Source organism: Chenopodium quinoa, unplaced genomic scaffold, assembly GCF_001683475.1.
Source record: "Chenopodium quinoa cultivar QQ74 unplaced genomic scaffold, ASM168347v1, whole genome shotgun sequence".
Classification (NCBI taxonomy): Eukaryota; Viridiplantae; Streptophyta; class Magnoliopsida; order Caryophyllales; family Amaranthaceae; genus Chenopodium; species Chenopodium quinoa.
Window position 1 is genome coordinate 307,501 of NW_018744498.1, and position 14,818 is coordinate 322,318.

At 37.1% G+C, this 14,818-nt stretch overlaps 2 protein-coding genes across 4 annotated transcripts; one reads left to right on the plus strand and one right to left on the minus strand.

Moving 5' to 3' along the window:
- The first annotated feature begins 6,680 nt into the window (after window positions 1–6,680).
- LOC110697763 (GEM-like protein 1) lies at window positions 6,681–7,277 on the plus strand. The gene has a single exon (XM_021875142.1). The coding sequence runs from the start codon at window positions 6,681–6,683 to the stop codon at window positions 7,275–7,277; it is 597 nt and encodes a 198-aa protein (XP_021730834.1).
- Window positions 7,278–7,620: 343 nt separating this feature from the next.
- On the minus strand, window positions 7,621–13,348 carry LOC110697737 (probable protein phosphatase 2C 52). Of its 3 annotated transcripts, none has more exons than XM_021875116.1 (7): window positions 13,106–13,348; window positions 12,872–12,928; window positions 11,763–12,097; window positions 11,327–11,671; window positions 11,129–11,246; window positions 10,828–11,051; window positions 7,621–8,440 (listed from the first exon to the last, which is right to left on the minus strand). In XM_021875116.1, the coding sequence occupies exons 3-7, from the start codon at window positions 12,024–12,026 to the stop codon at window positions 7,970–7,972; spliced, it is 1,422 nt and encodes a 473-aa protein (XP_021730808.1). In that variant the 5' UTR covers window positions 12,027–12,097; window positions 12,872–12,928; window positions 13,106–13,348; the 3' UTR covers window positions 7,621–7,969. The 3 variants fall into 3 exon arrangements, with proteins under 3 accessions (XP_021730808.1, XP_021730806.1, XP_021730807.1); XM_021875114.1 differs by having other exon boundaries at window positions 11,763–12,108; XM_021875115.1 differs by having other exon boundaries at window positions 12,872–13,348.
- Window positions 13,349–14,818: the final 1,470 nt, after the last annotated feature.

Consider the following 14,818-nt stretch of genomic DNA (forward strand, 5'->3'; position numbering starts at 1 on the left):
TTTCTAGCCAAAAGTTGTATATTCAACTAGGCCTTAACGGCCAAGCAATGTAACTAGGCCTTAATGGCCGAGCAATGTAATTAAGTCGTACGGCCACAAATAATGTAAAATTTAACGTTATTAATGAAAATTCAAGCATTGTTATTTAAATTCTTGCCATTTATTAAGTACATTTATATTGTTAAGCCAAAAAGCCGAATGCAAATAACAATAAGGTGGCTTGCAGCAATGATGCCCGACCACCAAAATTAAACATAACAGCCGCCCGAAAAGAGAAACTAGTGCTACTTGCAACATAGCGGCTCGGTTGCCTCTATAAATAAAGGGGCATAAGGGGTGGCCGAGTAAAAATTCACCAAAAGCATATGAAAGTTGAACAACTCGGTCACACCCACTTGAATGTCTAAGTACCTTTTCCAAAAAAGGGGCACGAGATACTTCGAATAGAATGTCAAGCAGGTCATTGCCTAGTTAAACTATTCGGCCATGGAGTCCAAACGGGCGATGAATCCATCCGGTCCTATACTGGACGGACGGATCATCATGAGGAAAGTCCCTAAAAGTATCGACTACAAAGTTTGGCAAGGGCATCTCTTTTCCAGCAGTTCGACCAAATAGCCTAAAGAGCTAATCTTACCATTCGGCCTAAAAAGGTCAAAGGGAAGAAGAATGGAGAGTCCAAAAGTTGCCTAAGGTATTTTCTACCCAAATAGGGAAAGGACATCCCTAGGCGTACGAGCCCAACAAACGAAAATTTCCAAGTTGAGAGAATACTTGAAATTTCTTGAGTACGTCCTAGTGATAGCTTCAACGGACAACTTAATTAAAGCCAAGTAAACGTACGATCATATATCTAGTTTGATTCGGCATTCACCTAGTCCAAGGGCAATCATTATTACGATTTGATTAACTTACTAGCCGTCATACCCTTAAAAGCATGAAGTCTACTAAGTTAATCAAACCTCTTGGAATATGGACTAGGCGAACACCGTATAAAGGATCATACCCCCCGTATTAGTACGAACAAGCATAAATAAGGTTTAAAAGTTGCTAAAAATGCTAAGTATGAAAAGAAAAAAATGCATCAATTAAAACCGCTCAAGCAGGCGGCGAAATTAAATATCTTACAAAGACCACTCAAAAAGGCGGCAAAATAAAAATTGTTCAGCAAAAATAGAGACAAACATAAAAGACATGAAGCTTGAAAAATAGTTATAGAAGGGAAGAGCTCTTCAGGAGGCCGCCTAAGTACCATATTTGCCATCAGCCAACTGCTCAGTGGTCGCATCCTTTTTGGTCGGCTTCTCCTCATCATTGGTCGGCTCCTCCTTATACTTGGCCAGCTCCTCCTTCGTGGACAGCTCATCACCATCGGCCACCTCTTCCTCCCATCCGAGTCCTCCGACTCACTTTGAGCAGGAGTCTCGACAAAGGGAGAGACCGGCAACCCAACAACTTGGCAGCCTACAATTCGTCCCTCATAGTAACGGAGTCAAGTCGCCTAGTAAAGCGCTCCAGGCAGTATCCCAAGGGTATCACAAAAAACCCCGAAACAAAAAATATGTGCCGGTTAAAATGTAACACTTATTAAAACACGGAGAGTGTAAAAATTTGAAAAGTACACGAAAGAGACAATTCTACTAAGATCCAATTTTAATGTAGCTTTTGTATATATAATTCTACAATTCTACTAAGCTAAATTAAAATTATAAATTAAAAAAAAAAGTCAATGTTTAGCCAAATTAATACATTAAATCGACCAGACCAAACTAGAACAATTCAAATCATATCAGACAATTCTACACTATACCTATATCACCTCCATTCAAGTGAAGAGAACAAATTCATAATTTCAATTCAACATGATTTTAAGAACTTTTTATTTAAAACACCAATTTAGCAAAACTTCCTATTACTTGGTCTATTAGAGGGTGGTCATTGGATGAACAATGACCTGGTCATGAGGAGACAGAAAGAACTTTTATATATTAAAAAAAAAAAAAGAAAATTTTACAAAAAAAAACCACCTTTTAAATCTTGTTTTTTGCATGAAAATTTCACAAGAATAATCCAACCTTTTGCTGGTTCTCCTAAAATAATCCAACCTTTGGATTATTTTTGAATAATCCCACCTTTGGTATATATTCTCCCATACTGAACCTACGTGACCGGTTACCTAAAGATTAGGTAATTTAATTTATTTTTTTTTCCTTTTTTTTTCTCCATGACCATTTCTTTCTCTCTCTTCCTTCATGAACACCTTTCTTCATCCTTCCTCCATGAACACCTTTCTTCCTCCTTCCTCCATGAACACAACCTTCATCCTAACCTCCATTACCACCTTGTCCTTCATCCATCACCACAAACCACAATAACCACCACCTCCATTTTCGTCTTCACAGCCAGTGAGCCACCTCCTTCATCTTTTCTCCATATTACAAACCACAATCACTAGTTCACTACCACGAAGGGAGAGAGAAGGAAAACGGGGAAAGGGAGGTTTTGAAAGAGGAGGCAGGAGGGGGTGGTTTCCATGGGTTTTGGTGTGACGGCGGGGGTTTGTGTGTTGGTTGATGGTGGTGCGGAGGTTTGTGGGCTGGTTGATGGTGCGTGGAGGTTAATGGGTTGGTTGATTTTGTCTCGAGAAGACGGAAGTTGGGACAGTGGGGGTTTCTGGTTTGGTTGATGGTGGTGTGGAGGTGGGTCGGTGTGGTTGGTTCAATGGTGGGGTTGTGATGGTGCTATGGTGTTTTGGGCGGCTGTGGCGGTGCGGATGATGGTGGATTAACGATGGGGTTGATAGTGGGAATTTAAGGGTGGGTTTCTAGTTTTTTTTCCAACTTTTGTGATTTTTTTTTTCATTTTTTAGGATTTTTTTATAAAATTAAGTTTTAAAAAAAAAAAAACAAAACAAACCAATTAGAAGTTAACACGTGGCTTGCAACCGGTCATAGGGGGTATGGTGACCTATTGGGGCGGTATGGGAGAATAATAGGTAAAGGTGGGATTATTCAAGGTTAATCCAAAGGTTGGATTATTTAAGGAGAACCAGCGAAAGGTTGGATTATTCTTGTGAAATTTTCATTTTTTGCAAATAAGTACCTTTTAAAAAAGATGTTGCAAAAGACCACCAATTTTAAAAATTTTGTTGCAAATTACCGTCATTTTGCCAAATTTATCAATTGTTTTACATTGAATTGGTGGTAAGTTGCAACAAATTTTTTTTGAAATTGGTGGTTTTTTGCAACATTTTTTTAAAAGGTAGTTAAATGCAAAAAACAAGATTTGAAAGGTGGTTTTTTTGCGTAATTTTCTTAAGAAAATGGAAAAAAGAAAAATAAAAGGGATGAGAGATGTTTCGGGGTTTTCTGATGTCCTGCGGGAGAGTTACAATTCCGAGACTGGAACCGGACGCCTGTACCTGCAAAATAACGGAGACTCCTGAGAGCTCCGCCTCCAACGGTCAAGTTAGTACCTGATTAAGGAGTTATTAATACGGAAATTAAAGTACTAAGATCTCTCTAGGTGAGAGTGCTTAATGTTGGTAATCTGCGTCGTTAGCGAGATTAGCCGGTTGTTGGTGTTCCGTAATATTTCTGTTCTTCTCTGCTTGATTTCTTGATTTCTCGATTCCCTAACTAATGAGGATTAATTAAGTATTTATAGCCTTGAGAAGCGTGCCACTCTCTAGGTTTAAGGTAAACCTAGGGCTGATCGGGCCTCTAGACTGGATTGGGCCTTGATGGCCGGTTTTCCCATTTGGCATGGGTGGACACGTGGCGTGCTTTGATTGGTCCGTAGAGGACGTATCTGTGATTGACACGTGGCAGGCTCCTATTGGCCTTCGTGAAGGACCCGTGGCGGAACCTGGTTGGTCCACTTGTCAGACGGTGATTGGTGGATAAAAATCCCCTAATCAAGAGAAGTTGATGATCAGGTCTTTGTAATGACCAAGATAAAAGTTTGGTCATGAATATATTAATTAACAAGTGGCTACATATTATTGGAAGAAGGAATGGGTATTTTTATGGTAAAAGTAGGAGAGAGAAAATTATGACCAAAGTTATTTTGGGCAACCATTAGGAGTTTTTGGTCATGGTTGGTCATTTGACTTGGTCATACATGAGTGAAAAGAGAAAGAAATTACTTCCTATGTTTCTTTAATCACGTTTTCCAATGCACTTATTCAATCATTAATATCTTTAATTATCGATAAGCAAAAATTATGAAAAGTTAATATTTTGAAAGTATAAAACAAAACGAATCTAATAAGATCTCACATGACTATATTTTTCATTACGTATAAGCACAAAATATGGTCAAAAGGAGGTATGTGAATAGTGCTAAAGTCAAAACGTGTAAACTAAATAAAAACGGAGGTAGTATATAATAATCCATGATCAATAATTTTGGGTCATCCATTGGGTATACTCTTAGCCTCTTAATGACTCACTATGGAATTGATGTCAATGATCTAGATACTTCACCAATCACTACTCATCCACAATGCACAAAGTCACAAGTGATACATAGCAACGGTAAAATGCGGACAGTGATACACATACATTCAATGTATGTGGACCCAAGATACATTACCAATGAGAGGCTGCCACATCAGCAAAGGCAAAAAAAAAAAAAAAAAAAAAAAGAAAAAGGGGGGGGGGGGAATTTCACCCTTATTGGCGCTTAAGGAGCTCTGTAAGCGGGAAAGATGTTGGCGAAATTCTTGGCGCCTAACATCATTAGATGCAGAATTTTATTTGTTTTTTTTTTCTTCTGAAATATGTATTAATTCATCAATGATATTATCACAACCATTATACCGGTTAAGATGAGCATGCTACCGGAGAAGATGAATAGGACACCGGAAAAGATGAACACGACGTCTGAGAAAATGATGGAATCCAGTGCCGACGATAGATTACTACGACTGATAATATAATCTTCTCTTGTTGCACGTTATAGACCACTAAAAACAAAATTTAATTTTATATTTTAGGATGAAATATGATCAAAATAAACATCGCAAAAAATTAAATTGATAAAAATGAAATTAAACATTTGTAATCATGCGAAAAAGACACCCAAGAAAAGAACACTCTAGAAAGTAATGTATAAAAACGTGTTGGAGTTGTTTTAAGTGGAATTATTTGATATAGCTTGAATGAAAATTAGATTAAAATTTTCTCTCTTGTACTTTCAGAAATTGCTACAACAATTAGGAAAAAGAGTGTTTTAATTGGACAGCATGATATTAATTGATGATTATATTAAGATGGGACAGTGACAAAGCAGCTTCAAGGTTTTTTTTTTTTTCATCTTCCATGGAGACTCCATTGTCGCCTATTTCCTCCTTTCCTCTGCGATGTTCATCGAGTGTTGCAGAAATGAATTTTTCATTTTTTTTTTATTTTTTTTTTTTTTGGAAAAATAAAATAAAATTAATTGTATTGGAAAAGACAATTAATTTGAAATTCAAACCTCTTAATTTTCATTTAAATTTGAATGAAAATTTGAGGTCTTCCAAGGGAGGTTAGTTATGTATGAGTAAATGCATAACGAGAGGTATAGGGGTCATTTCACGTAAATGCATTTCTAAATTTAGAGTAGTACCACTGGGTGATCAATTGTATCACCAGATGATTAAATGGTATCATTGAACATTTCAGTGATACTATTTATGTATGTAGTGGTAATATATATTCATTCAGTGGTACTCACTAGTGTAGAAATAATATCATTACGGTAGAAATAGTAACACTACATAGTCAATGGTACTATCTAAGCTTTCAACGGTACATTTAAAAAATGGTCCCACTTACCCATCTCTCTCCTCTTTTCTCTCACCCCCATGTGCTTTTTAATATTTTAGTATTTGTTATGCATTTGCAAATGCATAACTAACCTCCCTCACTATTTCCTCTGAAAATTTAAAACTAGTGGATCTTGGGCCCCAAACAAAGAACCAATGGCATGCTGCCATATCACAATATATGTAGCTCCCACCGAGGAAGTACTAATGAATGTTTGATATGTATTTGCAAATACATATCAAACCTTAAAATATTAAAAAGTATTGTAAGCACATGGGAGTGAGAGAAAGGAGGAGAGAGATTGGCAAGTGGGACCAATTTTTAAATGTACCACTAAAAGCTTATATAATATCATTGAATATGTAGTGATATTATTTCTATACGTAGTTGGTACCACTAAATGAATATACAGTACCATTGAATGAATATATAGTACCACTGAATGTTCAGTGATATTATTTGATCATCTAGTGATACTATTAATCACTTAGTGGTACATTTAAATCCAGCACGTGGGGGTGAGAGAAAAGGAGGAGAGAGATGGGTAAATTTCATGCGAAATGTCTCAAATGCCTCTTGATATGTATATACAATTACCTATCAAACCTCCCTTTGGAAGGCCTCAGCTCCCACCTACATTGAATGTATGTGTAGCTTTTTTGGGTAAAATGTACTCATAACTTTCAAACAGCTACATGAAAGTGAGCCCCTTGTTGTCCACCTATTCAAGTACACGATTCCACACATCTTTTTCCCAGTTATATAGCACACAACATTCTTGATTCTTACTCCACTAATTCAATCCTTGTTTAAACATTCACCTTCAACGATCAACTCTTTCAAACAATCATGAACAACACCACTACCATGACCGTCCCCGGGAACCCTTACTTCCACGCTTCCCCCGCACCACCGCCATCATCATCTTCCGACACGTTTAACAATCTTGGACGTAAACTCGAAACCGCCACCAAAAAAGCTGAAACCTTCGCTGGTAACCTCTACCACCACCTCAGAACCGGACCCGGGTTAGTCGATGTTGCCATGACACGGATCGAGCAGGCAGGTCGTGTCATCGCCGATGGCGGTTTCCACAATGTTTTCCAGCGAGAATTTGGGGGTGTCAATGGTGAGAAGCTTAAGAAGACCTACGCTTGTTATCTGTCCACCACTACCGGGCCGGTGATGGGTACACTTTATATATCGAATAAGCGAATCGGGTTTCGGAGTGATTCGCAGGTTTTGAGTGGACCGGTTGGCGGGCCGGGTCAGTGGGTTTATTACAAGGTGATGGTGATGTTGGATCAGGTGTTGGCTGTGAACCCATCATCGAATCCGAATAAGCCGGCTGAGAAGTATATTGAGATCTTGACTAAAGATGGACATGAGTTTTGGTTTATGGGGTTTATTTCATATGATCAGGCTCTTAAGAATTTGTACAAGGCTCTTCAACATTGTAATTGATTGTAATTAATGGATCTGTTGTACTGTAATTGATTTAGTTGATATATGAAATTTGTCAACTTTGTATGCAGAAAAAAATAATATTCTTGCCAGTAATTTGTCAAATACTCTTAGTTATACAACCGTGTGAGATTCTGATTGATTTGAATGAAAAAGTTTTATCTGTGAACACGACAAATAGATCTTAAAGAGACCGATCAAGGCAACCAGCATAACTTACAAAAAAATTTCTTGGTGCTCTTTTCAAATTTTTGGACAGCTGAAATATTTGATAAAGGAACCAGTGAAGATTGAAGAGCAGTTAAGACGAAGTTAAGCCCTGAAATAAAATGGAAAAAACATATGCAAAACAAATAAGGTCTTCTAACTGGAAAACATATGCAAAACAAACAAGGTCATCTGTACATGAGCTTTATACCGAAAACAAGACCCAAAAGGACAGCAGACTAGCTGACACTATAACATTAAGATGGCTGCAAAAAGATTGATACATTTCACCGGAAATGAGAAGAATGAATGTTAGACATATATCTACTCATGTCCTTTACATTTCATTTAGTGTACAACACAACTATTTCACAGCAAAACAGGAACTAGCACAAAACTTCTAAAGCATGTAACTTTCTCCAGTAATCAGCCCAGAATCATGTAGAAACCAGACTCTATGCCATAATTTTAATAATTAATATGAATCATGAATTAGGCTTTTCTTCTGAAAACCTAGGAAGCTGAACAAGAGAATTGACACGAGTTACCCCTTCCAAACCAGACCAATTCTGATCGTCATTTAAAACAGATCCCACAGTAGGTACTACATCAACAGGCAATCTTCGGAAAGAATCATTCTCTTCTGATGATCTGACAGTCATGTTTCTTTGGAAAGATGGTTCAGAATTCTGACCATCATCAGATTCCATTGCTGTACCAGAGTGGTTGCTTTGGATTGTCACAGAAGAAAAGCCTTGTTCATCATAATCTGATTCTGTATCCATTTTACCATCCAAAAATAAACAAACAACAGCACAGTCATCCATCTTTGAGGTGGGGTATTTGAGTTTCCATTCACGAGCAGCGGCTTCAACCAGTACACGTGCTGCTGATGCTCTGGAGGGAGCTGTGGATACTATTTCTACCACTTCCTCATTACTCAATACATCCCAAACCTGGAAAAAAAAAAAGAGAGAAGAAACGATATAAGTAAACCTATTTTCAGGAGACCAACACATGTCATGGCATGTTGCAAGCAAGTTACTCGTATGTATTTTTCCCAAAAAGATCAGATAAACATCTCACTTATCTCTTCTTCCAGACAAATAGATACAAAGAAACAACAGAATTTATATCTGGCAATCAAACAAGAGTTGAATACATCTCAAAAACTACAAAAACTCTCTTCTTTAAATGAAGTTCTCCATTGCCTCGAGCAACAGTAAAATATAGGATTACATACGGGTAAGAAATCTTAGGTATTATCAATTTCACTGTATGTAGGTCAACTGTGCCAGTGTTTGGTTAGAAGAAAAAAAACTGTCCCCATTCAAGTTGGAAGGAAGTAATTACCAAGTGGGTACAGTTAATGGAAGGGCTGAGCAATCAACAACTTTAATATTAGTCTACTTCGATGAAAACCAAAGCTTATTTTATCCACTTATACCAAAGGTGATCATGCCAAATATTTGCACACCAAAGGCCCAAGCCCCCTTTTCCTGTTTACCTCCCAAAATTGTTGCGGATGATGCTAAAGCAGAATATTTCTAGCAAATTTGTGCTCATGCAAGAATAAGAATTACAATTTAAAGCATGTACCACTAGAAGACTTTCCAACAAGAGTAATAATTGATAACAATTGAAACAACAATGGGATCAGCTTCAACCATTGAAATGGAAAGAACAATGTAAAAAAGTTATTTTGAGCTACATCATATAGGTGAAGATAAGGGAGAAAACAGCTATCTGAAAGCATCTGTATTTTAAGAAATTACAAACCCAATGGCCAATACTCAACCTTAGAAGAAAAGAAAAAGGGCCATAGCACACTTCTCTAGGACTCCAAGCTCACAAAAATATAATTGTGCTCATGTTTGAAAAGGATTTGGGTTTTGAACCATGTACCACACCATGTGGCTAACTTACAAGGACAACAACCAATCAGTTCTTCAACTTGATATATATTAAGGGACCAGCATCAAGTATAGAATTACCCACAAACAAGGCAGTCTAACTGTCTAAATGATACACTCGTATAAGAGGGGGTAAAAAAACAACAGAAACAAAAGAACACAGAGAACAGCTATCTAAATGCACCGGTCTTTGTGGGGCTTCCAAAATACTCAACCTCATAATCAACAAAGTACACATTCAGCACTACTCTTAAACTACAAGTTTACACAATCAGCATAATATGTTTTAATCTGGTCTCCGCAGGATGAATTAGACCACCACTTCCATCCACATTTTCATTGTATCACAGTAGAGCCAAAAGGCAAACATACAACACATCACCAGTCCCCTTTTATTAATATTTTGGATCTTGGGAATTTGGCTTTGATTCAATCATATAAATTTTCAGGAAGATTGGACTTATTTCCATGACAAAACAGTTAAATTATACAAATGCCACCAACTTGGTACAGCACAGCAAGGGCATGCAACCGCAAAATGTAGGTTTGATCACTTTCTGAGAAACTAAATAATCATCAATCCCATCTTCGTTCCAATCATATCCAAGTTGTACAGTCTTCTATTAGTTACAAGTTACAAGAGAATAGCACAAAAGCAGATTGGAAAACCAAACCAATCTACAATATTAAATCTATTTTTAGTAATTTCATCTATGTAAAAAAGTGCATTATATTGTGATTACACATTAAAAGGAGCAAAAAAGATCAAACTTTCCTAGTTTATTGTAGACAGAATGAATTGAAATAAGTTATCCCTTAAAATATTCGTCCAAGGCTTGGGATGGCTCTCCAAAGTGATTTCAAGATAACTCTAAATAAAACTTCAGACCAACCAAGGAAGGATTAAGCCTAGAAAAATATGATTTGAGATGAAATTTACAAAATAGAAGGCATATTCATGACTTTCAACAAACCTAAGTTTGGAATGAAGATCCCAACCTGCAACTGATTGATCGAAACCATTTTCCACAAATTTTCATAAACTCAGCTCAGAGCTGCAAATTAGATCCTTAGTCTGAATTCCCTTAATACTCACTGTCAGGGCAATAAGATTATAAACTTGATTTCATTGAGCAAGTGACGATGTATACTAAATATAAAAGATAAATAGGAATGAACTTGAGGACCAGCACAACTATAGTTCCACATTAACAAAATCCATCAGTAGCGCATTAAAATTCACCCAAATATTTGTTTAAATTGACAAGATGCCAATTACTATTTCCAAAAACAAGTCTCAACATCTATTCTAAAGATGGGACAACAGAAAGTAGACAATAGCTCATCAAATCAGTGCCATTGAAGTGATTTAACAGGTAGTACATTAGTCGTATTGTGAATGCTAGGAAACAAGACAAAACCACACTTACCCCATCAGAGGCCATTACGATGAACTGATCTTTATCTGTCAAAGTTACATGAGAAAATTCTGGTACAGAAATAACCCCGTATTCCTTTAGACAGAAGTCACCAAATGCTCGTGCCATTGCTAGCCCAGGAGCATCATCAAATGGCAACCAAACTCTAGGAACTTCAGGTTCATCTTGCAATGCAAACACCCTACCCTTGCACCGTTTTATCCTTTCGGCTTCCCCTACAATGAAGCTTTCACAACAAATTAGATTTGCTCCAGGAGGACAAAACCAGAATTTTACACTAATACACACTTACTCGGTAAATCTGGCTTCAGATCAACAGTTAATTGGACTGCTATCAAAGCATCATTGCTGTCCTTAGACCCCATGATTGCTCGTGAATCACCAATGTTTCCCATGAACAGATTTGAACCCTGCAACCTCAAAAAGATTTAAATTTGGGGATAAAATCCAAATGTATCAATAAAATAGAAGATTATAGACAATGACGCACTTGTTTCACAATAGTTACAGCTGTGCTACCACTGCAAAAGCAATCGACATTAGGATGTGATCTCAACTCTTTATCCATAGCCTTGTATGACTTAAGAAAAACATCCCTCCACACTGAGCTAATACTATCTTCAATTGAACCATCTTTCTCAGCTTCTACACCCTCAGATTTAATATCGCCATTACAACAAGCACCACTTGGCCCAACTTCCTTTGTCTGGCAAGCGTTTATAAATGACAACAAATTTAATGGCAAAGCATCCCTCACTCTACGAGCAACAAGATGGCCATGAGGCCCATGCCCATCAAATACACCACAAAATGTCACATCATCTGCCATGAAATCCTGCAACACAAATAATTCAAGTGTTAGCTATTGAATAAAGCTCCATGTGTATAACAAGAGAAAAAAAAGAAAAAGTTGAAAGAATACTCACTTCCCACACTATCATGGCATCCTGGTTTATCCCCTTGCGACCCTGCTGAGTGAATATACATGAACTACGACTCTTCCCATTCATAAAAATCCTATTAGGTATTGATGACAGATGTTGCAGTGCAGCAACATGGTCAGAGAAAGTTCTCTTATTCCTCTTCCGGCCACACAATCCCATTCCTAAGCAAGACGATGATGACACTGTTTTTCCATTGCTTCCACTACTACAAGTGCTCTGACTACTAGTTGAAACACAACCACCCATTGGCTTAAACCCCAGAAACCCAACACATTGGATCAAGCTCAACCAAGAAAGAATCCTCCTTTAATTTACTCCTACAACAGATCTAAACACAAATAAGTATATTAACATAAAAACACAAGTTCAAGATTACTCCAACATAAAGAGTACCCACATTTTACCAAATCCTCAAATACGGAACTAACAACACACCACACGTCAAACCACGTACACTAATAGAAAAACTACAACTCACTATTCAATCTTAAGTCAAATTTGTTGATCCATTGGACGATACGTTCACTGGTGACCATACCAACCAAACAAACATCGATCACAATGCCAGCATTAAACAAATAAAACCCGAATAATTTATTCAATATATACCAATAACGACACATACAATCAAGTAAATATAAACAAATCTCCCCTACTAATTAAACAACAGTATCAGTATTATATTACTCAGCCATGTGACCAAGCATTTAGAATATCAACCAGAGTGTCCTCATCATCTTGTCCTTCATGCAATTCGGTAATTCGATACGAATAAAATTTTTCCCAATTGTTTTTGCCAACAAGTAGCAGTCAAAATTCCTAATTTTAAGCAAACCTAAAACCCCATAATTTGGAAATTCAAACAAAAATACAATTATATACTACTCCGTACTAATACCAGCAAAGAATCAACGGATAATTCCATCCATAATTAAAGAAGTAAAATTGGTTCAAATTACAATAAATCTAGGGAAATCAACTAACTTGCTAATGTTCTACAACTCCTAGTCCAAAAAATTATAATTATATATTCATAGCAAAGAAATTAAGCATATAATAATAATAAATAAGAAATTGATAAGATATCATACCAGTTAAATAGTGCAGGATATTCACAACCCTAAGAAGGGTAGATTCAAAATTGGAAACTGAAGATAAGAAAAAATTGAAAAGTTAGAGAGAGAAAAAAGGCGCAAAAAATGAAAAAATAAAAGTAAGAAAAAGACGAATAAAGTGGGGATTTATTGTCAAACAAAAACCACTAAAACCGAGAAAAAATAAAAATAATTAAATAAAAAATAGGAGAAAAGACACATGAGATCCACCATTTGAAAAACAGACACCAAGAAAAGTTGAGAAAATGAAAAAGGAGTCAAAAAATGTGAATATTCAGAGAAATTCAACAGTTTAAGAAATAAATAATAAATGGAGGAGATAAGAGAGGAAGAAGAAGGAGAAGGTTGGGAGGTAATAAAGAGAGAGAGGTGGAGGAAGGTGGTGAGCATTGATTGTGAAAGCAAAGCAGAAAGAAAGTGTGAAGAGAGAGTGAATGAAGAAAGAAAAGGGGTAGTTACTGTTAGGCTGGACGAGGGAGGGAATTTATCATGTTTTGATGGATGGATGGGTGCGGTACATAATGTGGTAGACAGATATCCAACCTTTTTAAAAATTTAATTTTGTTGTACTTCATTGATTTGGTCCCTAGCTAGGGGCGTTAAAATCTGACTCGTTATGAACTTCTAATTAGGTCTATTAATTAACATATTGTTATTCGATTTGAGATACTTTTTTGTAATGATTTAAACTTGAAATACACTCGACTTGATTAGACACTAAGTGTGTTAAAAGCTGACTCATCTGGACTAAACCTGATCAATTAACTCGGTGTTTAAAAAAAAAATTTAATTTGAGATACTTTGTTATAATGATTTAAACATGATTCAAGCTTGAAATACACTTGAATTGATTAGACACCGAAGAACTTGATTTGGTGACTCAAACTTGCATCGTTGTTTGTCTATTTTTGTTTGCACCATTCAAATACAAAGTTGTGCAATTACTTTACTTCGTTTTTGTAGAGTGACACACTAGTTTTCGTGTTGACTTTTAGGAAAATAAAGCCCTTCAGTTTTTAAAATTGCAACGTTGACATTCTCACGCTTGTTAGTGTACTTTATGATTTTACACAAAAATTATATTTAATTATACTTTAGTAATGTTGGGTTTCGGTGAGTCCGACCCACTGCGGAATGAAACCCGACCCCAAAACCAAACTCACAATAATTATAACCATAAACATAATTAACATAAACACAAGACTAAGTAAGTAATTATTACCTTTGTAGCGTGCTTCGCTCACTAAAACGAGCTCTTACTTGAAAGCCTTCAAATCCCACTCACATGGCGACCTCCTTCAAGGTCCACCCGCAACGCGAGCACTGAACCGGTCTAATGCCTTGGAGTTAGCAAGGCCCGACCTAAAAACCCGAGTAATTAGTGTTCAAAGGTTTTCACACTGTGATGCTTTTTTCAACACTGACTCAAGTGAAAAATTCCCAACTCTTAGGTTGGTATTTATAGCAAAAGCTCTCAAAATTCCCATCATCTTTCCATCTAGGAGATTTTGATTTTATTCATTTTATTTTAAATCTAAAACAAAATTAATAAGCAAGCTAGTGATAAATCAACAGGTGTCAAGCACACATGAAGGGTTAGGTGAGGACCATTTGGAGGAGAGGGGGGACCAAACTTGCTCCCCACTCCTCTCCTAAAAACTGCCACCTCACACCTCTCACTCTCTCTTGCTAGCCGCCACATGGCAGCCCCACTAGGGCACCAAGGCACCCAAAGTGGGCTGCCATGCTACCCCTTATGCCCGAGGCTATCCACGGCCAGTAGTCCCAGCACAAGCGTGTGGGCTGCTGCTGGCTCCCTCGGCTAGCATGTCTCGCACCATATGTGCGGGCTGCTACCGAGGGTTACTGCTGGCCTAGTGCGCACATGGCCACGGCAGGCATCCTAGCTTAGGTGCGCTAGCA

Coding starts and splice junctions, on each gene's coding strand:
- LOC110697763 (XM_021875142.1), top strand. CDS start 6,681: ATGACCGTCCCCGGGAACCCTTACTTCCACGCTTCCCCCGCACCACCG.
- LOC110697737 (XM_021875116.1), bottom strand. CDS start 12,026: ATGGGTGGTTGTGTTTCAACTAGTAGTCAGAGCACTTGTAGTAGTGGA. Junction 11,672..11,762: donor ATGCCATGATAGTGTGGGAA/GTGAGTATTCTT, acceptor TTTGTGTTGCAG/GATTTCATGGCAGATGATGT. Junction 8,441..10,827: donor TCGTAATGGCCTCTGATGGG/GTAAGTGTGGTT, acceptor TTTTTTTTCCAG/GTTTGGGATGTATTGAGTAA.